General features: G+C 52.6%; 2 protein-coding genes across 3 annotated transcripts in view; one reads left to right on the top strand and one right to left on the bottom strand.

Moving 5' to 3' along the window:
* The first annotated feature begins 707 nt into the window (after positions 1 to 707).
* Positions 708 to 6,373, top strand: Nat8l (N-acetyltransferase 8 like). Its single transcript, XM_051164837.1, has 3 exons — positions 708 to 1,130; positions 2,295 to 2,459; positions 4,428 to 6,373. The coding sequence occupies exons 1-3, from the start codon at positions 764 to 766 to the stop codon at positions 4,793 to 4,795; spliced, it is 900 nt and encodes a 299-aa protein (XP_051020794.1). The 5' UTR covers positions 708 to 763; the 3' UTR covers positions 4,796 to 6,373.
* A 4,727-nt stretch (positions 6,374 to 11,100) lies between these two features.
* Poln (DNA polymerase nu) overlaps positions 11,101 to 23,151 on the bottom strand; it is a 121,463-nt gene continuing 109,412 nt past the window's right edge. For both annotated transcript variants that reach the window (XM_051165013.1, XM_051165014.1), the window contains 5 exons: positions 17,771 to 17,881; positions 17,005 to 17,083; positions 13,391 to 13,458; positions 12,550 to 12,611; positions 11,101 to 11,250 (listed from right to left, as the gene is read on the bottom strand). In XM_051165013.1, coding sequence (XP_051020970.1) covers positions 11,170 to 11,250; positions 12,550 to 12,611; positions 13,391 to 13,458; positions 17,005 to 17,083; positions 17,771 to 17,881 — 401 coding nt within the window. In that variant the 3' untranslated portion in view covers positions 11,101 to 11,169. The remainder of the gene's footprint in view (positions 11,251 to 12,549; positions 12,612 to 13,390; positions 13,459 to 17,004; positions 17,084 to 17,770; positions 17,882 to 23,151) is intronic.

Genomic DNA, 23,151 nt, shown 5'->3' on the forward strand with positions numbered 1-23,151 from the left:
CTGCGAGCATCAAATCCCGCTTCAGCCGCAGCCACAGGCACGCAGGGCGCTGCCAGGGGAGCACGGTGCCCCTCCCTAGGACTTCGGCGGGGCACTGCGTTCAGACAAAAGGGTGGGAGATGGAGATGCTTCCGTGACTGCTGCCAGAGGCCGCGGAGGAGGAGGACTCCTTGCTGTGGGCAGGGCGGCCCGAGCGCAGCGGCTGCTTTGCGGGTGCTTAAGGGCGGGGTAGGAGGCGTCCATCACTCGTTGTCCTCTAGGCGAGCCTCAAGCCCCCCACACAGTGCCTGCCTGAGCACCTTGTCCCTGCTGCTACTCGCCCGCGCGCTCTCTGAGAACAACTTCCTCGCACGCTCGCCGCCCGGCCCCGCTGTGCTCCCGCGGTCTGCCAGCCGCGCAGCACAAGTGTGCCATCGGGCGGGCGCGGAGGCGGTGTCTGCTCCCACCCCCGAGATCACATGGTGACCCTCGGCAGCCAATGCAGTGGACGCTAGGACCCTGCGGGACCCCGGGCGCCGCGACTGCACCGGCGCCGCTGCATTATAAATACTTCTCCAAAATGCGGCGCAGCTCCCTGCGCGCGCCCCGGCCGCCCGCCGCCTCCGCCCTGCGCCCCTGAGCCTCTACCGCCGCCGCCGCAGCCGCCGCCGCCGCCGTCGCCTCCGCCGCCGCGGGTCCGAGGGCGCCGCGCCCTTGCCCTGGGCCCGGGCTCTGCCCGCCGCCACCGGCCCGCGTCCCTGCGCTGCGCCGCCCGGCCGGGTGCATGCATTGTGGGCCTCCCGACATGGTCTGCGAGACGAAGATCGTGGCTGCGGAGGACCATGAGACACTGCCGGGGGCCAAGAAGGACGCGCTGCTCGCCGCCGCCGGAGCCATGTGGCCCCCGCTGCCCGCCGCGCCCGGACCGGCCGCCGCACCCCCACCGGCGCCAGGTCCCCAGCCCCATGGAGGCACCGGGGGCGCGGGACCGCCGGAGGGGCGCGGCGTGTGCATCCGCGAGTTCCGCGCAGCCGAGCAGGAGGCTGCGCGCCGCATCTTCTACGACGGCATCTTGGAGCGCATCCCTAACACGGCTTTCCGTGGCCTGCGGCAGCACCCGCGCACCCAGCTGCTCTACGCCCTGCTGGCGGGTCAGTGCGCCGCGGGGGGCGGGGGGCCGGCGGGGCTGCCGCAGTCCCGCTCCGGGCCCGGGTCCTACGGACCCCTCCGGGGACCGTCGCGCTTGACTCCACCTTCTTCCTGGGTCCCTATCTCGGAGTCCCTAAACCGCGTCGGTGCACTGGACCGGCTGGGAGTAGACCCGCTCGCACCCTCGGCGCAGCGCTCTAGGCTCCCGGCCAAGGCGCCTGGGCCGGGCGTGGGAACCGGCGCGGGCTGAGTGCAGGCGCTGCGGACCGGGAAGCACTGGGTCGGCGACTCAGGCCTGTTCTCCCTGTCTCGGGGCATCCCGGGGTGGGGGCGTCGTGACAGGGCAGGTAGCGCTGCAGCTGCGGCCCGGCGCGACAACTATATATAATCTGCGGGCGGGGGAGGCCGCCTGAGGCTCAAGTGCTAATTTATGACGGGAAGACAGCCAGCTCCGCGGGGAGCCAGAGAGGCTGTTCGCCAGAGCCAGGGCCGCAGGGAGGATACCCTGTGCTATCTTGAAGCATCTCTCCCCATCACCCCCCCCCCCCCACCCCCCCCGCCCCATTCCTTGTCATCCCATTCTGCAGATGAGGAGCTTGAGGCGACTTTCCCAAGGTCATTGAAAAGAGGCAACCTTTGCTCTTGCTCCTCTTCCTCCTCCACATCATAAATGAAGCTGGAAGCAGTGTGGTGCTTGTTGCCTGACTCTGTAGGCCTAGTGGGCCGGGAAGCTGGCCAGAGAAGGCTCTAGTTGGATCCCTTCACACCCGGGCGTGGGATAACCTGCTTGCTTAGGCAGTGCCCTGGTGTCTTTGTCCAGCTCTGACTTAGCACCAGGATAGGGGGAGTAGGCAAGAGCCCCTTTGGAAACTGGGGGCACCAAGGGCTGACCAGCACTGCCCTGGCCTAGGCTGTACTGTGGACCTTTGTTTCAGGTTGTGAAGGTAGCAGGTGTTTACGCCAGAGAGCTTGGAAATGAGGAAGCGTAGAAAGGGACTGCGGCCATGACTGCTCCTACACAGAGAAACAGTCCCTGGTGGGGCGCATCCCTAAGCACTGATTTACCAAGGTGGTTTGGACTCCGGGTACTGTGGGACCTACCCATGTCCAGCCTGGCTGGGTACCCCTCTGCACCTGCCACCTCACTTGTGCTCCCTTGCCTGCAGCCCTCTGTTTTGCTGTGACCCGTTCACTGCTGCTGACGTGCCTGGTGCCGGCTGGGCTCCTGGCCCTGCGCTACTACTACAGTCGCAAGGTGATTCTGGCCTACCTGGAGTGTGCGCTGCACACGGACATGGCTGACATTGAGCAGTACTACATGAAGCCACCTGGTAAGTTCTGGAATTCTCCAGCTCTGCTACTCCCTCCCTCTTCTCCTTCAGGCACAAGAGGGCCTGGACTGGGAGATTCTGATGTTCCGAGCCTTGTGAATGACGGAAACCTCTAGCTAAGGATGGAGTGTCAGCAGGGGAGAGTCAGGAGGAAGCCCTTTCCTTGGTGGCCTGGCTCCACTATGTCCACTGTCTGATAACTTTTCTTGGTATCAGAGTGTGAGTGAGTGAGTGTATGTGTGTGTGTGGGGGGGTGTGTGTGGGGTGAAGTCCTGGCTGGATCCCAAGCCAGCTCAGAGTGGAGGAATCCTGGGTGGCATGGAAGTTGTCTCAGGGGACAGAAGATCAGGCAGGGGTCCAGGCCTTGTCCGTGTCCTCCTGACTAGGTTAGTGGACCACAAGGTATTGTTCCAGATCCCAAGGTTTTCTGTGGAGTGAGGGGCTGAGCACAGGGCACTGACCAGCAGGAGCTGGGTCTATTTCAAGGAAGGGCAGCCCCTCTGGCTCAGCCAGCTATAATTTTTGGCAGCCCCTCCCCAGCTGTCCCATCTTGTACCCCAACTTCTGCTTGGCTGGCCCTTCCCCACATTCAAATATAGTTTCCTGGCCTCTGTAGGCCTCTACTTACCTGGCTCTTCTTGGGAAGAGAAGGTGGGAAGTGGCTGAAGAGGGCTTAGGTAGATGGTATGAGTAGATGGCATGGGTGTGGCTAGAGGCTACTGCTGTGTGCTCAGTCTTTAGCTGCAGTTCCCCCAGGGTGGGAGTGTGGCAGTCCTTGCTAACCCTTGGATGTCTGCTGGGTTTACAGGCCCTCACAAGAGCTAGCGCTGGACAGCGGCTAATGGGGCTGTATTAGATTTATGGGAGTTTCATGCAAATGGGGAAACAAGACCTGGGAAGAGTGACAACACTCAGTGCTGGAGGCTGTTCTGACCTCTGGTCTGACTTGTGAGGGTGGGTGTGGGGCAGTTAGTAATGGGGATTGGCCCATAGAGTCCCCTTGTAAGTCCCAGAGGCTCTGGGATAAGGGCTCTCCATGAGTTAGGTGGGGGTGGAGTAGGTAGGCAGCACCTCAGCTATAGAGCTCAGAGTCTGCACTGAAGGAACTGGCCTCCCCAAAGCCCCCAAGAGATGAATAGAAGAGCTTCCTACTGCCTGGTGATGGCGGGTACAGGGGCAGAGCATCTGGGGGAAGTATGGCCTTTTGAGGGAGGCTGGGGTGGGGTAAGGCCAGGGAGGCCAGATCTCCTACTTTCTTGGCCGGCCAGACACTCTCTCCTACAGTCCCTTAGCCTTTGTCTTTTAGAATGGTCTCTGGGTATCCCCTTGACCATGGTCCTCTGGTTGACGAAGGTGACTGGATTCTCAGTGGCCTGTGCCCTTCAGCACTCCTCCTCTCCCAGCTCCTTATTCCCTCCCTTTGCCTTTCCTGTAGGAGTGGAGGTGGGATGGCTGGCCCAGTGTCAGGTTCATTGCCCAGTCACTGGGTCACTTGGGGGCATCTAACAAAACATTCCTCCGGGGTCTCACTCAGTTCTATCCCTGCAAAAGTCTTAGGGGAGGAGTATGGTGAGCCAGGGGCTGGGAATTCAGGGTATGCCAGCTGGTCCTGTGGCTTTGGCTGTGGTTGCCTATAGTTTTTCAGGTGGTCTAGGGGTAGGAACCTATATCATCCTGGCCTTCCCAGCTCCTAGGGACCTCCAGGAGAGTACAGACTCAGGCTGGACCCACCTGTGATGTGGGGTCCCATCATGCAGTGTTGGGCAGGTTGGCCTGGACTGAGGCTGTTGGCCTGTTCTTGCTACTCAGAGGGTCTGGAGGAAGCAGCTTACCTACTTATCCTACACCATGGCCTCCCGTGGTGTCCAAAAGAGCTGAAAGGTAGCCCAGGGCACTGGAGGATTGGGCTGCTCTCAAGTCTATCCAGTCATCCATGCAAAATGTCCCTGACTGTCATGTCCTTCATAGGTTCCTGTTTCTGGGTGGCTGTGCTAGATGGCAACGTGGTGGGCATCGTGGCCGCACGAGCTCATGAGGAGGACAACACAGTGGAGCTGCTCCGCATGTCCGTGGACTCACGCTTCCGTGGCAAAGGCATCGCCAAGGCTCTGGGCCGGAGGGTGCTGGAGTTTGCCATGTTGCACAACTACTCTGCAGTGGTATTGGGCACCACAGCTGTTAAGGTGGCCGCCCACAAGCTTTATGAGTCACTGGGCTTCAGACACATGGGCGCGAGTGATCACTACGTGCTGCCTGGCATGACCCTCTCGCTGGCCGAGCGCCTCTTCTTCCAGGTCCGCTACCACCGCTACCGCCTGCAGCTACGCGAGGAGTGACCACCACCATCTGCCCACCACCCTGTCTGCCCCCCTGTCCACCTCTGCCCTCCTGCTCGCTGCCCAGTGCGGCCCTGCTTTCCAATGCTCACCTTGGCATTTGTTTGGGTTTTCCTTTTTCAGCACCTGGCTGGTTCTGGGGCCACAAGGTGTTGTTCATCTGCCACACTCTGGTGGGGTGGATTGTCTGCAGCTACCGTCCTTGCCTCCCCAGCGCATCCAAGTGGCTCGTCATGCCTTGAAGAGTAGCATTGTGGACCACCTGGACTATCCACAAAGCTGTGCAGCCTGCCTCCATCAGGGAAGGACTAGCCTTGCCCGTCAAGCACAGAACCTCTACATCAAGTCCCCCAAGGAGCAGACCTTTGGCCCCCAACCAGGCTAAGGCTCAGCTATTGGCCTCTGGAAGAGTGGCCTGCTGGGTTGGCCAGCTGTTGCCCTGTGGGAGGCCAAGCTGGCCCCAGGCCCTGCTTTGCCCTGTGCATGTTGAGGACATGGCCTGGCTTGCAGCATGCCGCATGCCACAGCCCTCTCTCTGTTCTGCTGCCCTGACCAGCCTGGACCTCAGGCCTGAGCTGGTGAGCTTCCCTGTCCTGTCCTGAGCTGGCCTCTGGAGGGCCTACCTGCCTGACCCTGTCTGTTCTGTGGTGGGGCCTGGCCTGGCCTAACCTGGCTCTGTCCACTCCTGCTTTGCTTCGAAATCATCTTACCTCTTTCCCTTTTTGGTCCCAATGCCTCCTTGCTCTGGCTGACTTGGCTGGTCACCTGGGTTTGGTTCCTGTAGCAATCCACTGCACAGCATGGTGGGCATTTCATGGGGGTGGGGGGATACCTCCCCCAACACCTGTTAGATCAGGTGGCTACCTCCCAGCTGCCTGAGGTCCTGTGACCTCACTGTTTGTGGGGTCTGCCCTGTGGATGTAACTAGCCCAAGCTGTTGTTGGCAATGCCTGCCACAGCTTCTCCCAGCCTGAAACAACCCATTCTCTAATAAGTTACGTAGACAGAATAGCACTCTGCATGACTTTAATTCCTGGGACAAAATGTTAGTTTGAGCCTCCAGACACACATGTGTGTGGTGCTAGCGTACGCACGGTCTCTGGCCCCATTTGATGGGGGTGGGTGGCCCGAGTGGTGGAAGATTTCAGTCTGAAGTATGGAAGGAGACTCTAATTTAGTGTAATCACCCTCAAAGTACACTCCTAGTCTGTGAAGCTCAGGCTGCCCCTTGATTCCTGTGGGCAAGATTGAGGGGACTGGAGGTGGGGAGGTCCTAAAGCCTCATAGGAAGGGCTGGGCACTGCCTTGGGGGCAGGACCTGGTGGTTGAGGGTGGATCTAGCCACCCCACTACAGAGTACTCTACTGGGCCAGCTGTGCTCCTGGCCTCTCCTTTTGAGGTCCCATTTAGGGTCCAGCCTGGATGGGGGTGGAGGTGGCCTGGGACAGGGAGAGAAAGGGAGTAGCTGCCAGTGTTCATGTGGCCAGTGCAGGGAGGACATAAAGGCCCATTCACACCCCTGTGTGTGGGGCCTGGGCTGAGGAGTGGCAGGCTAGGTAGGCCATTGAGCTGGGCCCTGGGTACCAAGGCTACATTCTTTAAAAGGCTCTTTAAAGTGAATGGTGGTACAAGCCCAGCTTCCTGAGGGGCCTTTTGTCCTGTTAGCAATTGAGGCATTTGCAGAATACTGTACAGACCCCGCTCTCCCCTGTACATTCCTCCCTGGTGGTGCCCAGTCCCCGCTCGGGGATGGGAGTTTTGTAGACTGTACAGAAATTGGCACCCTATTTTCTTGCAGCTCTCAGATTTTGTTAATCTGGATTATACAGACAGACGTAAAGTGTTTTAGCAAAATGGAAAACAAACAGTTGTGCCTTTTTCCTCTTTTCTGTTTGGATTGGTCTCGGCTCGGGGCTAGTCTTAGTTGCTGTGGGGGTATAGGGACTTCTGCTGTCTGAGGCCTGGGGGTAAGAGGCTGCTGGTGGGTCTGAGGTCTGGGTGGGCCTCAGTGGGAGCCAGGTCTGCTGGTTAGCACCAGCTGCCATGGCTTCTCTGATCCTGTGCCTTTGGGACCTGCAGTCTTTGGGGTTGGAAGGTATGGCAGGGCACTGGGATCACTTGGGCCAGGGCATAGCCTGCAGGCAAGCCTGGGGATCCTGCAGCCACCCATGTTTCCTTGATAGTGACCTGGCATGAGCTCATAGTAGATTCCTTTATCCCAGGAGTGGGGGGGGGGGGGGAAGAGGCGTGGCCCTTCTGGTGTCTTGGCGCCTGCCTGTCCAAGGGGATCTCACCCTGTTGAACAGCCCAAGGATAAAAGGAAGCGTGCTGGGCTCTTGAGTTTTCTTTGTTTGCCTTCTGTTGCTGCCAAGCCTTGGTAGAGATGCCAGAAATGGGTGGTGGGTAGGTTTCAGCTGTTCCAGGATGGAGCCTCACCAGGCAGTATGTTAGCTTGGCAGGGCCTGAAGCCCTGGTGACATACCTGTCTCGCTGGGATGGAGGAAGCTGAGTATGCTGATGACTGGGTCTGTCCCTGTCTGCTTCATCATCCCAGCCAGAGCTGTAAGTGCTCTGCACATGTGCACTGATGTGAATTTTCTGTTTGTTGAGATTGATGTTTCTTCTACCTCTGTGGAGGCCCTCCTCCCTGCTCCACCTGGTGGCCATGTGCTTGGTGCAGCTTCTCTGAGTTTGCTGGCCATCTCCTCTTCCCTCAGGCCTCCAAGCACCTGAGGTGGCCAGCACCTGTACTCTGGGCTTCAGAAGGCCAGCCTGGGGTCTGCCTCTGTGCTCAGGATCTGCAGCTTCCAGGAGTCCTACTGTTTGCTTGGAAGTTTCTGTTTTAGAGTAGGGAGGGTGGAAGAGATGGTGGAGTGTTCCAGAATGTCAGCGTTGAATATCCTACAGCATAGGCCTGGTTTACTACTGCTTGACTGTCCCCTGGCAGCTCCCACTGCCCAGGTATGTGTCTCTGCAGATGTTTAGTCTCTGCTGTATGGCCAGGAGTTTGGCCTGCATGTACTAAGCTCTGGCCCCTGAAGGGTGTGGTGGCACACTCCTGAGTGTAGTGAGGCCAAGCCCTGGTGGCCATGGCAGCCTCTTCCGTGTCCTGCTCTTATCCCTGTGCTCACCCTTCACCCTAGCACTGCCTGGGGTTGGGCAGCAGCTGAGGGATGTGCTAACCTAGCTGAGGTGGTAGATGGGTCTGGAAGAAGACTGGCTGGGAGGCTGGGGCTCCCAGGGGCTTGGGCAGTTCCCATCCTGCAGTGGTACCCTTCCTCAGAGAAGGAGATAGGTCAGAAGACAGAGGCCCTGGGCTTTGGTTTGGTGCCTGGGACTTGCTAGGCCATAGTACATCACTTGCTATTGGAAAGCATGCTGCCCATTCCCTCTTGCCTTTGCCAGCCCCAGGTGGACCCACAGTCACAGTTTCCTGGAGCTGGCTTCCAGGGCTGTGCCTGAGGCTAAAGGCCTGGGCACAAAAGTTTTAGTCTGACTGGTGCCCCAGGCTTCTTGGTGGCTGGATGTGGCTTCCTAGCTGGGTAGGAACTTGCGGCATCCATGAGGCCATCTTCTTGTCAGGGCCCAAGGGGCAGCCTGAGTTGACCTGAGGCGGTAATGTCTCCTTATCCATGGTAGCATTGTTGCTGGCATCCATTGCTACCTGCTCTCTTGGTCAGTTATTGCCTCAGCGATGGTCTTGTCCTTGGCTCTTGGCTACACTTATGCTGGGCATAGGGCAGACCCTGGGCTATGCTGCTCTTTGGTGCTGCCATCACTGTGCTTCCAGCAAGGGTGGGGTCCTTGGAAGGTGGGCAGAGCTTGCCTCAGACTGGGTGAAAGATGAGCCTTGACTTACCACTGTTGGATGTATTTTTTAAAACAGCAATAATTAGCCATTTTAAAGAAGGAGTGTACCTGCATAAATGTGCATGCCCATCTATGTATGTGCATCTGTGCACACATGTGTGAGCATGTGCATCTGAGAGTATGTGTTTGCATGTGTGAGCATCTGTGTGACTATGTGTGTGTGTGTGCACAAGCACATGCCACCTGTAATCATGAACTCATGTGACTATATGTGCCCAAGAAATCATATTCATGTGTTGCATGTGTGTGAGCAGTGCGACTATTTGTGTGTGCATGTGTGTATGTGTGGGCATCTCCATACATGTATGGATGTGTGCATGGGTGTGTTTGTATGTGCACATGTGTAGCAGTGGGAGGGAACCAGTGGGGCGGTCTCTGATCTTGGAGGCACTCTGTGGTGAGAAGCAGGTCTTGTGGTTGTCTCTCACTATGCCCATTCCTTCCCTTGCCCTGCCCAGCTCCATGTGAATGTAGCACAACCCCACCAGGCCAGCTGAGCCTCGGCCAGCCCTCACCTCTGTCCATCTTCCTCTCAGCTGAGGGTAGAAGAGCTGGAGGCCCCTTGGACAGGACACAGACTGGGTTTGGCCAGGGTATGGCACAGTGGTAGGTCTCACTGTTGTGGTCTATTCCAGAGTTTGTACTGTGAGCCCATGATGGGGGTGGGGGTGGGGGTGTCCTGAGACCCCAGGATGTGCCAAAATAGCCCCTAGGGCCAGGTGACGAGCCGAGTTCCCAAGAAGACAGGCTGGGGGCCCAAGTGGGTGTGTGCCCCTGCCTGCACGGCCCCCAATGCTGCTGTTTTTTCAATAAAACCAGAATTGAAGGAACCAGGCTCTGTGCTTTTCTGAGGCACCTCCTGGGGTGGATATACTGGGTTCCCACCGTCTGGGCTATTTCTGCCTGTGTTTGGTTGAGCTGGACTCCAGACCAGGAGTGGAATCAGTGAGGCAGGGGTAGGGCCTTGGTGTCCCTGTGGGGTTGAGGCCCCTTCCCAAAACTTGCACCAAGCCCAACCTCCCATGATGCTCTCTCCCCCACCAGGAAAGAGAGGCCTGGACTCCTCTGGCCATGGATGGTTAGGGGCTCTGCAGCCCTTCACGCCTTCCTAAGTGTAGTAGATATAGAGGCAGAAGCCAGACTATAGGATAACTTGGCTGTGGAGTGGAGGGGTTCTGGGGGTGGGACTGGCTCAGGCCCAGCAGCAACCTGACGGATTTATTCTACCTCTATGCTTGTTCCCTAGTTCTTGGGCACTTAAACTCCAGGCACAGCTGAGACACTTTTGGTGTGGTCTCCAGGCTCCCAAGCCCCACTGTTCTGCCTGTTTCTGGGATCTGAGTATTTACATGGCCGAGACCTCTGGGCTTATGGGGGCAGGATCCACGAAGAGCCTCACTCTCCTGAGGACCCTTCTGGGCTCTGATGGTGCTGGCAGCTCTTGCTAGGTGGCTCCACCACAGGCTGTGGGCCCTGATGCTTGTCTACCTGTCTACTGACAAGCATCTTAGTGACGGTATAAGATCTGGATCTATGCAGGTATCAGCACTGGGGTAGACATCATGGTCAATGCAGACATATTTCAGGCCCCAGTGCAGGTTAACAGCCAGCCTTGTCAGCAGGGAGACCCTTGGAGGCTGGGGGAGGGCTTCCAAAACTCAGACACGGAGCTCAGCCCCTGGATAGCTTTCTAGGCGTTTCCTCCCCACCTCCCTTCTTTCTTGCCCAGAAGCCAGGAGGAATGTAACCACAGCATGGTGAGGGGCTACCTTCTCAGCCAGCAGGAGGGAGTCGGTAATCTCTGCCTGGGCTCGGGTGACATGACAAAACCAACCTCTGATAAGTCTTAGGCGAAACATAGCCAGAGGGCTACCTGCCATGGAATGGGGCCTTTCATCTTAAACCTTGTGGTGCCCTCTCCAGTGCCAGATGTCAGCTTCCTTACTGGACATGGGCAATACTAGTTTATACTTGGCACAAAGAAGAACAGGACCTGAGTGGACACTCATCAAGGGCCAAGTTGTGTTGAGGTAGTCCCCAGATCAGCCTATTGCTGAGCAGACAGTATGTTGGATATATGCGTGTATCCATAGCAAGAAGCCACTCAGGCAAGGATGAAGACAGAGTCTTATTAGGCACTTACTTTAGGTTAGTGACCCAGTTGGCCCACGAAGGGTTAATGTAGCCTACATGATCTAGCTCTCACAGAGTGCAAGCTGATGACCTGGGGAAAGGCTACAGGATAGACTTGTGGAAACCAACTTACTCCTCCCACTGTTGCCCAGTGATACAGAGAAATTTAGGATGAAAAAATGTGCTTTATGAACTAGGAAGTGGTGGCATATGCCTTTTATACCAGCACTGAGGAGGCAGAGGCAAGCCAGCCTGGTCTTCAGAGTAATTCCAGGACAGCAAAGGCTACATAGAGGAAAAAAAAAGGACTTTATGGGTGTAGGTACTGAAGAGGGACCTCACTGGTTGTTGGACTGTTGCTGGAAGATGGCTCAGGCTGAGCCCAGCGCCTCCTGTAGTGGGACCAGGTGTCCCCATGAGCGGCCAACACTCAAGTTCACCTTTAGGGGCACCTGTGGGGTGACAACCAGAAATGAGCTTCAAAGAGAAACCCAGCCACCTCCCAGGCCCTCATGCAGGTTGAAGAAGTCCAGTGTACAGGGACAAGCACTTTCACAGACAGCAGCCACATATTCCTGCTTACATACGGACACACACGTGTATACTCACATTTTCCCTGTTGCAAGCTCACATCACATGCACCTACCATGGTGGAGCTCCCTGTCTATGAGGCCTCAGCCAGTGTGTAGGATTGCAGGGCTCCTAGGCAAGGTGCTTTAGGGTAAGAATGTTAGTGCAACACATGCTCACCCTGTCAAGGTCATACTTTGGAGAGATGCTAGGGGGCAGAAGACCCCTATTTGAGTGGGCTTTCCCCCAAGGCACCAGGCAAAGCCACCTTCTCAGAAGGGGCTGGCCCCTAGCTGTTTCCCACAGTCTTCTGCCTCATGAGGGCCCCCTGATGGCAGCTAAATTTAGTTTCCTGGGCTTCAGGCTCCTCCCCCAGCACCTACTTCTTTGCTCACCACAGGCATAGGTTTTGTAGACTACCTCAGGAGGCAAGAATCCCGTCACCAACTGGGTAAAATACATGTGTTGCTCCCTGACCCTGCCAAGCTGCCACCTGTCTAGGGGCATGCAATGCCCTGTGTCTTGCATAAAGGGAAAAGTGAGCAGGTAACACCTTTTCCAGGAAGGTTTCTGTGAGCAGAGTCAAGACTACTCTGAAAGGTGGTCAGCCAGCTTCTGTGGCTTTGCTTGGTTCGGAAGTACCACTGGGCTGGATTCTTTACTAAGTGACAAGATGTATTTCTGGTACCATTTGGGTGGTTCTGAGGCTGACCAGTTGTCCATACTGCTCTGGGGAACCTATGCTGAAACACCTAGAGGTCTTTTCCTGGCAAGAACCCAGAACTAACTCCAAGCAGTGTTTAGGTAGGTGCAGAGTGGGCCCGTGTTTAGACAGGCCCTGTGGTGTACTTGGGGTAGGTGGGGCCAGTGCTCACACCCTCAGTAATGGTGAACCTCAGGGAAGGGGTTTAGTCAGAGGCTGGTAGGAACAGCAGCAGACATCCATGGTGGTGGCTTCTTATCAGGTAGCAGCTCAGTCATTCAGTAGGGGAAGGGTTCCTCAAGCAAGGCAGGGACAAATGTAGGCTTGGAGGGCAGTAGTTAGTGCATAAGACTGGAGCTGGCCTTCTTCTTTGGCCTCCTGACCTCTGAGGAGTGGGACCCTCTTGCCCACCCTCAGTTGACTCCAGTTGTGATGGATATAGCTAGCAGTGATGCTGGGTAGGTGTGTGTGTCCTCACCTGCAGCTGCAGTTCCAGGGTTTGTACCTGCTGCAAGGACTCCATGATCCTTCTGACAAGAGCTAGAACAGAAAACAGCTGCTTACAGGCTGCATGGATCAAAGTCTGCTCAGCTTTCTGGCTTTCAGGTCCTAAGGGCCGAGGGCTGAGGAACCTTTAGGCTCAGTGTTACCTGGTTCAAGTTACTTGGTTGTTTCTTGGGTCTACAAGTCACTCAAACCATTTGGCCAGGGCCCTTGAACCTCTCATGCAACCTCATAGCTTAATCAACTCTCAGTGTCCACATCCATGGCTCAGGGGATACAGCTTAAAGGACCCGCAGCCCAGTCTTCTGGTCATTGTACTGACTGATCTGGCCCATACTTCCTTCCACCCCAGCTCTTCACAGCAAAGGCAGAGCAGCTGAGGTGGGCAGGCACTAGGTCCACACCAGCAGTTCTGGCTGTGGTGCTAGGACTAGGAGGAGGCACCAGGTTATCCTTCCTAGTCAAAATAGTCTGGGCATGGAGGGCCACAACCCCTGATGCTTCTTCAGAAAGTCCAGCATTCTTGTCATGCCTCTGAAGGTAGCTTTGTGGCCCTGATATTATGACCCATCTTAGGAGCTTTGTCATATTCCCTCCAGATTGCCCAGCAGTCTAGTAGAGGCTTAGCCATAAATGTCTGTGCACAGAAGCTTCATGGCTCATCTGGAGCACTAGATACACACATTCCCTTACTGAGGTCACCAAATTAGCTGCCAGTGGGAGAGGCCTTATAGGGCAGAGGGGAGAGGCTTCAAGGAGATGGCAAACGTGCTGACTGTGGGATAAAACAACCCGCTGTACTCCCATGGACAAACCTGCAAACTCAGAGATCTGAGCATCTTCTACTTCAAACAGCAGCTCATCATGGATTTGGGCAACTAACCTGGAGAGGAAGGAAGTCACTTGTGTGTGGATATCTGCACATGGGACATAAACTTATCCTGCAAAGCTCCTGGTAGATGTCAGGCAGTGGTGGCGCACGCCTTTAATCCCAGCATCTGGGAGGCAGAGGCAGGAGGATCTCTGTGAGTTCAAGGCCAGCCTGGTCTTCAAAGAGAGTCCAGGACAGCCAAGGCTACACAGAGAAACTCTGTTTTGAAAAACCAAAAATGAAACAAACAAAACAAACTTCATGGTAGGTTGTTTGGCATCTGGTTTACGAAAAGTGTGGCTCTGTGTGGAATAGATATAGTCATCCTAGCACCGTGGTCTGGTTGCTTACCATCAGACAGCTCCAGGGAGTGGGCAGAAAGGGCCACAGAGAGGGATACATGACTTCTGGAGAGCTGTCCAGCCCCTGACCTGAGGTGGCACATGCTTTAATCCCAGCACTTGGGAGGCAGAGACAGGTGGATCACTGAGTTCGAGGCCAGCCTGGTCTACAAAGTGAGTCCAGGACAGCCAGGGATAAAACAGAGAAACCTTGTCTTGAAAACAAACAAAACTCAACAGAACTTGGAAAATGTAAAAATTTGAAGGTACAAAACCACATCAGATATGTGGTAGTTTGAACATGGCTTTGTAGGCTTTCTCTTGCAGTCCTCTATTGCCCCTTTAGCCCATTCTGGCACTAGTAGGAAAAGGAATCTAAGAAGCCACGCTCTGCTGGGTAGCCTGTTGGGGGAACAGGTGCAGGTGTATATAGGATGAGAGATGGAGTGCTAGGGACATCCGAGTATTCAACCCATAGATCTATGGAAGCACATGTGCCAGCTTGCTACAGACCCACAGGCTCCTTGGAGGGTGGAATACTGGTGGCCAAGCTCCCCAGGGAGATGCCACTTCAGACTCCTTGTGAATGTGTGGTCCCCAGACCTGGTGTTAGCACCGTTGTGGGCACAGGGGTAGCTGGTCCTACAACTCAGGGATGGAGTATGTGGTATGCATGATAAGGATGGTCACCAGCACCTATAGCCCCCAAGGAAGGTAGAGGGCACAGACGGGTCCCATGTGCTCTGCCCCCTGGATGGGAATCTGAAGGGCTACAGTCACGTGCTCCCCACTGTTGTTTTCTCTGGGTTCCCCTGTGACACCTGGAAGCCGAGGCTTCAGAGGGAAGCTGTGGCGAGCCCAACCCCAGAAGTGATAATGGGATCTAATGGTGAACCCTGGCTAGAAAGAAAGAACCAGTCTTCAAATGCCTGAGTAGAGTGGCCGTGGTGGCACTTGACAGCAGAGGTCTATGGTGAACTGTTCATCTGTTTTCTTCTCTGTCACCCTTTTTTCTTTTTTCTTTCTTTCTTTCTTTTCTTTTTTTTTTTTTTTTTTTTGCTGTTGGGTGAGGAAGAGAGTTGGCTATGCTTCCAGCATACACACCATCTCCTCTAAGATGGGGTTACCCAAAAGTCATCTGTTTTCCAGCTCCCAGAATGGCTTGTAAAGGCTTGACCATCGCTACCCTTCTCTTGCCTGGAAGGTGCTGTGATGATCAGAGCAGCTACTTCTATCATGACACCAAAAGGAAAGGGCCTGAGCCCTAACGTCAGCAACCTCTGTGCCTCGGACTTCTCAGGCACCTTTTGGGGCCTGGGCTATTGTAGCCAGGCCACTGTTACTAGAGGCTAACAAATGCACACCCTAAACAGTGTGCAGGAAATGGGCATATCATGCTGGGCTCAGACTAAGGAATAGTGGAATATGAATTCTCAAAGACATTCACAGAGGGATGTCTTTGTCTCATGTACTGCCTCTGAGTAGGGCATCAGCACTGCCCTTCCAGAAGGCAGACTGTGGCAGGACACAGCAGGGACTAAGCTGTAACACGGGCATGTTTTCTTAAACTAACATCAAGCTTGGCTCCCAAGGGGATTACTTTTCAAATGGGCAGAAACCTCAGAAGAGGCACTTATAACTCTTTCCAGATTTAGCAGAAGTACTTTCACACTTCTTGAAATCACACCATGCAATCTGAGCTGCCAGTGTGGCAGGACCTAATAAGTGTGACTGTTAGTCACTCACACATCACCATCACAGCCACAGAGACATTGCACTTCTCACTGGAAGCTGGGGCACAGGGACAAGCAGGAGAAGCAGAAGAATGCAGGCTTAGACCACCCGGAGCCATGTCCCACAGAGGACACAGAGCCACTGCATTTGTATCTGGTTGACCTGACACAGTCAGACAGATCCTGGCTCCTATGAGAGAGCTTTCCAGAAGGGCCTAACCTCTTCCCTTTGCCAAGAGCCTGCCAGGCAGCTCTGTCCTACAGAGCACCCTAGCCATGCTGAAGTCTTTGTGGCTCCTTCCTAGACATGCATCTGTGTGGTGGGACAAGGTAGGAGACTATGCAGTGTTGGGAGGACACCCAGCCCTAGCTCAGCTCAGCCTGAATTTGGACAAGGCCCATGCTGCATGTTGCCTCAGTTTCTTCTTCTCTGTATCCCCGAGTCAGCTTTTTTATGCTCACACGTTGGTAAGACACTGCCAACATCTTTCACCAATTCCAAAAACAGCAACAGAGAGGCAACTTGCTAGCCTTGCATTGGCAGATGCAGAGCGCTGTGTGCTTTCAGCTGTTTCCAGGATGGGCCAACACAGGCTGTGTACAACCCAAGTGAAACCAGAGGTTATCCCTAGAACAGTGGGAGTGGGCAGATGTACAGAGTTCAGGAATTCTATAAAACGGGAAGGAAATCGTTGGGATTACAAAGTGGAAGACAGAGAGGGGTGACAGGAGAAACCAGGTAGGCTCAAGCTTTGCATAGTCTGCTCCCAGCTAACTCTTGGCCACGCCTGGAGCAGGGCTCAGCTGTGGTCTCTGCATTTTCCTCTGGTACTCTTCCCTGAGAGTTTGCAGCTAGCTTCACAACCTATATCTTTTCTGTAAGGAAGTATCTGGAACAGGGCTGCAAAAGGCAGTGGACAGAAGGGGTTGGAGCTGAGCCTCCTGCCCTAAGCTCTGCGTGACACCAATCTGCAGTGCATATTCCTGTCCAGGGGTGTGAAAATCACCCAAGAACACAGGTACGAGGCTAAAACGGACAAGGGAAATGTTTGAAGAAGTAAAGTTTTCAAGAGAAAGATGAGAGATTGCTGATAAAGAAAAATTTATGCCCTGAGCATGAATTGTATTTCAGGCCAAGAGAAAACTGTAATGTTGGTGAGGAATGCTCACAGCAAGCAGGTTCCTATGTCCCCAAAGCCCTCTTGGGGCTGCAGCATAGGGTCCCATGGGACCCATTTCATACTTTAGGATCTAGGGAAGCTGTCTTCTTCCTGTAGGAGCTTTCCTCCCTGGAGTCGAGGTGCTGACCCACTTAGGCAGTGATATGGGCACCCTAGTGTGCAGAGGCCCATGAGAGGGGCTCAGGGTCCATAGGGTAGGATGGGAAAATGTGTGGTGGGTAAAAAGAGCAAAGGCCTTTTGGTACCCACAAACCTCTCTGGCAGGAGTTCTGGGCTGGGCCTAGAGAAAATGACTTCACTGACCTGGCTGTCAGGGCTGGAGATGTGGCTACTGCAGCAAAGATGCGAATCATGGCCAGCTTACAGAGGTCTGCAGCTGAGCCTGTGGACACAAAGGGCTCTGTTTCAGGGCCTGAGGTGTTTGGCACACAGTGCCTGAGCTGTTATTGAGACATTTCCCATGGACACTGCTCACTCTACTGGCTTAACAATAAAGGAGTTTTTGCAACTGGAAGCAAACTACACATCTCAATGCAACAGAGCTGCTTCCTTCTCAGTGCTGGGGGAACGCAGTTTGGATACCTTACTGAGGAAGCCTGACCCCAGACAGACACTCAGGATGCCAGCCCATGTCAAGTAACCCATCTCTAGAACTGGCTGTATTGCTGGTGCTGCTCCTGGGAACTCAGATTCCTACTTTCAGAGGGGAACAGCATGGCCTCTATGGGTCTTAGGGAGGCCATCTCTTTATTTCATTTTTTTAAAAATAAAGTTTTGCTTATGTAGCTCAGGATGGCTTCAATTATTGGGCAGTTCTGCTTCAGCCTTAGTATTACAGGTGCGCCTCACCATGTCCTTCCAAATATGTCTTAAACACAAACATGTCCCTGCCACCACATTAGTAGCTGTGATGACACTGTTGGGCAGGACAGGTGAGGGCTATGAGGCTTATACAGGAGAGTTTCCAGAGCATGAAGTACCACAGCAAACTGCCATATACCCAAGGAGCAGGGGGCATGAACCTACAGGGAAGGAGCCACAGGCAGTGGCAGGCCTGAGGCTCTGGTACCTTGTACAACAAAGTTTACTGCCTGTCGCTCTGCTTGTGCCCGAAGCTGCTGGTTCTGTGCACAGATCCTTGGCAGAGGCCTCCTTCTACCCAACAAGGATGTCACATAGCCTAGGAAATAGGAAGAGAAGCAGACAAGAGGCAGGAACAAGTGGCATATCACCCAGTGGGTCGTGCCTCCTCACACTCCCCTCCACCTCTCACAGGGCTGCTCCAGGGCAGATGGCTCCTATGCAGGGGAGGAAGGCTTGCAGTGGGATAGCCTCTGCTGGCCAGATGTCAAGCTTCTACTCTTTTCTGGCTTCTAGCTGCACTAAGATCTTACACAGAACAAGGGAAGGTAATTTTGTTCTACAGAAGTTCAAAGCCATATGTAGGGCGTGGGCACAGGAGCCATTCTAGAGTGTGTGGCAGCTGGAGTGTAGAGCGGGAGTAGTGGATATGTCTTCACATGAAGATAGATTGAGATCTTCTGGGTCCCAAAGCTTACATGGCTTGGGCCTCTTAGGAAATACATAAAGAGTCTGGAGAGATGGCTTAATGGCTAAGAACACATTCTTCCAGGGCACTTGGGGTTACTTCCTGGCATCCACAAGACAGCTACCATTGGAACTCTAGTTCTAGAGGATTTGACACCCTCTTCTAGCCTCTAAGGGCACTTCATGCTTGTGGTGCACAGACAGGTAAAACACTCACACACACAAACCAAGAATAAATAAATAATAAAAGCACACAAAACTCCACTATGTTGGTGTATTGGTTGGAGTTCTCTAGAGTAACAGAAATTATAGGATAAATCTCTCCCTCCCAACTCTGTCCCGCCCATGTGCGTGTGTATGTGTGTGTGCGTGTATTTATTAAATGACTTAAAGGATGTGGTCCAACTAATCCAACAATGGCTGGCTGGGAACAGAAAGTCCAGGAATCTGGTAGTTGCTCAGTCCACAAGACTGCATGTCTCAGCTGGTCTTCAGTATATGCTGGAGTCTGGAAGAAGTAGGCTGTAATGCCAGCGAGAGAATGTATGTGCCAACAAGGCCAGAGCAAGCAGGTAAAGAGCAAAAGCTTTCTTTTTCCATGTCCTTATATAGGCCTATATAAGGCTGATATACATATACATATGATACACACACACACACACACACACACACACACACACACACACACACACACACACATATATATCAGAAGGTGTGGCTCATATTAGAGGTGAGATTTTCCAGCTCAAATGATCTAGATTAAAGGCATGTCTTCATATCTCAAAGATTCAGATTAAAAGTGGATTTTACAGTTAGGAGCCGGTGGCCAATGCTTGTAATCCTAGCACTTGGGAAGACAGAGGCAGGCAGGTCTGTGTGAGTTTGAGGCCAGCCTAGTCTACAAAGTGAGTCCAGAACAGCCAAGGCTATGCAGAGAAACCCTGTCTCAAAAACCAAAGGGAAAAAAAGTGGTTCTTACTACTTCAAATTAAGGAAACTTCTTACAGGTGTGCCTCCACTTTTGGGCTTTAGTTAATTCTAGATGTAGTCAAGTTGACAACTATGAATTATCATCATAAGCCCACTCCTTGTCAACTTGACACACAACCATATCTCCTTATGTTATGATTAATCTCCAAATGAAAAAGTAACCAGGTCATAATAATACCTAAACAGGATATAACTATCCAACATAAATCACAAATGCATCATCTATTTAACAGGTCATAATTACACCTAATATGATATAACCATCCCTTACACAACCACAAATGCATTGTAAATTTAGAAGAGGTGGCAATGTCCCCTGAGGAACATTCTTTTACTGTCTTAACTTAAGTATGACAGCCATTAATATTTTCTTGATATTACATTACATGATAAAGAAATTGAGGAAAGAAACACAAATATCTGTACAAATGCATTCTTAAGAAACTTGGATAGAAACACCCATGTCAATTATAATCCTTATTTCTGTAACTAGCTATGTGGACTTAGCTGGTCTTTATAACTACCTTCCTCTGCTACCCACTCTGTATTTCCTCCACCCTCAGGCAAGAAGCACAGCAGGTCTTGGCTTTTTTCCTGGAGGAGTGACACATACCTTCATTCCCGACAGATCTGTGGATCAGGCTGGTGTAATTTCCCATTGGCTGTAATAATCACAGGACCTAGCAGCATCAAGAGACACCCTAAAGGATCACCTGCAGTCCAGACATAATCTTTCTCACCTTCACTGTGGAGAGCCAATCCAATGCCCTTATGGTAATCTGGATCAACCAACCCTCATAAGACTGTTATTCTTTTTTTTTTTTTTTTTTGGTTTTTTTCGATACAGGGTTTCTCTGTGTAGCCTTGACCATCCTGGACTCACTTTGTAGACCAGGCTGGCCTCGAACTCACAGCGATCCGCCTGCCTCTGCCTCCCGAGTGCTGGGATTAAAGGTGTGCGCCACCACGCCCGGCTCTGTTATTCTTTTCTTAGTCCAAAGTGGCCAGGGGGAAGGAAGTCTGATCTTCCAGCTCAATGGGATGTTTGTTGTGGCTCCTGGCAGGAGCATTCCCTATTCTGGAACCAAAACTTCGAGGCTCCAGAACTTAAGGTTGAGGCACCAAGAAGCAAAATTTTCCTAGTGGGTTACTAGAAGTGATGGTGAGGAGAATGATTCCTTTTCCATCCCTTGGTTCCTGGGCTCATGGATCCTGGCTATGGGAGCAACCCTGCCATATATTGGATACTGATTCAAAGCATATTTCCTGTAGAGCCCTGCCCCAACCTTCCAGGCTGCTGCCACCTAATTGGTGCTGTAATGCTGTCTTCAAAAGACCATTCTACCTTTGTATTGGGCCAGCTGCTTCAGGATGGTGGGGCCCAAGGTAAGACTGGTGGATCCCATGATTGTGGGCTTACTGTGACACTTCGCTGGCTGTAAAGTAAATGCTTTGGTCAGAAGCAATATTGTGTGGAATTCCATGATGGTGGATAAGGCGTTCCATAGTAGTTTTTCAGCAGAAGCATTACATGCAGGAAAAGCAAATCCATAACCAGGATAAGTGTATATTCCAGTAAGGACAAAGCATTGTCCTTTCCACAGAGGAAGTGGTCCAATGTAATGAACCTGCCACCAGGTCCCTGGCTGCGCATACTGGGGAATGATGCCATACCTGGGGCTCAACGTTGGTTTCTGCTGTGGGCAGATCTGGCACTCAGCAACTGTAGCTAGGTCAGCTTTGGTGAGTGTAAGTCCATGTTGTTGAGACCATGTATAACCTCATCTCTGCCACCCTGGACCCTTTGTTCATGGACCCATTGGGCAATGACAGGAATGGCTGGGGAAAGAGGCTGACTATCGCTGGAATGGGTCATCATATCTATTTCATTACTAAACTTCTTAGCTGTAGTCAACCTTTTGGTGAGCATTTACATGAGACACAAGCATCTTCACATCCTTCACCCAGTTGGAGATGTAGAATCACAAACTTCTTCCTGAGATGTCTTTCTCACCATGTTTCCAGTGGTGCTCCAAGTCCCTGACCATCCAGCCAACTCACTGGCTACAGCCTATGAATCAAATGTATACCAGTCCATTTCTCCTTCCAAACAAAATGCATAACCATGTGTACTATTCAAAGTTCTGCCTACTATGAAGATTTGTCTTCTCTAGTGTCTTTCAGGGTTGTCCCAGGAAGAGATTGTAATGCTACAGCTGTCTATGTCTGGATGGTGCCTGTATAACATGCAGAACCATCAGTAAACCAGGCCATAGTTTTCTCTTCCTCAGTCAACCGATCACAAAGAGGCTATAAGTGAATACTTGGCAGCAGATGACATTGTGACAGAAGTAGAAACTATAAGCATTTGGGCAACTTCTTCATGTAGCTTGCTTGTGCCTTCAGTACCTGCTTGGGCCTGATCACACATATACCATTTCCATTTGATAACAGACTGCTGCTGTTCTCATCCTACTTTATGACTTGGTCACATCTAGCTCATGATGGGCAGCTCAGGTCACATGGTAACTTGGTGGCTCCTTGTCAAACATTCAGTTTCCACTTAGGCCCAATAGCAGGCCAAGACCTGTCTCTCGAAGGGGAAGGGAGAATAGTTGTCTGCAGATGATGATAGAGCCTTGCTCCAAAATCCTAAAGCTCTCTTCTGTGGCTCACCTATAGGGGGCCTGCCAAAGGCTTCAAACAGCATCCCTATCTGCACTGACGCCTCGAGTACCATCAGGTCTGCTGAATCATATGGTTCAAGTGGTCAAGGAGCCTACAGCAGCCTGGACCTGTTGAAGAGCCTTCTTCTGTTCTAGGCCCCATACAAAGCTAGCAGCTTCCCAAGTCACATGGCATATGGGCCAGGGTAACACATACAAGTGAGGAATATTCTGTCTCCAGAATCCAACTAGGCCAACTAAGCACTGTGCTTCTTTCTTGGTGGTGGGAGGGGCCACATGCAATATGTTATCTTTCATCTTTGAAGGAATAGCTCTGCATGCCCCACACACTGGCCTCCTAAGAATTTCACTGAGGTAGTAATTTTTGGTTGGATTTATTTCTCATTGTCTGATATGCATATGTTTTGCCAATGAGTTCAAAGTGGTTGCTACCTCCTGCTCAGAATAATCAGAATAATGTTGTCAATATAGTGTACCAATGTGGTATTTTGTGGAAGAGATCTCTTCTAAGTTATGACACAGGGCTGGAGAGTTAGTATACCTGTGAGGTAAAGGTATATTGTTGGCCTTGCTAACTGAAAGCGAATTGCTTCTGGTGGCCTTTATGGACAGACACTGAAAAAAAGGAATTTGCTAGATCAACAGCTGCATACCATGCACTGGATATGTTCATTTGCTCAAGTAAGGACACCGCATCTGGCACAGCAGCTGCTATTGCAGTCACTACCTGATTGAATTTTCGATAGTCAACTGTCATTCTTTATGATCTCCTGCGCTCGCCAGATAGGAGAGTTAAAGGGAGATGTGGTGGGAAACACCACCCTGTGTCTTTCAAGCCCTTGATGGTGGTTCTTCCAGGGGTGCGGTCCATGTTTTGATTCATTATTTTCCCTGGCAGAGGCAGCTCTAGAGACTACATCTAACCTTTCCAATGCTAATGGCCTTCACTCCACAGTCAAGGAACCAATGTGAGAATCCTGCTCACTTCTAAGTATACCTATCCCAATTATACATTGTGGGACTGGGGAAATAAACATGGGTTGAGTCTGGGGACCCACTGGACCTACTGTGAGTCAAACTTCAGCCAAAACTCTGTTAATAACCTGACTGCCATAAGTGCCTACATTAACTGAGGGCCACAGTGTTTCTTGGGATCTCCTGAGAGCAGCGTTAATTCAGAATCAATAGATCTGGAAAGTCTGATTGCTCCCTTTCCCCCACTGTA

This window comes from Acomys russatus, chromosome 22 (assembly GCF_903995435.1).
Source record: "Acomys russatus chromosome 22, mAcoRus1.1, whole genome shotgun sequence".
Taxonomy (NCBI): domain Eukaryota; kingdom Metazoa; phylum Chordata; class Mammalia; order Rodentia; family Muridae; genus Acomys; species Acomys russatus.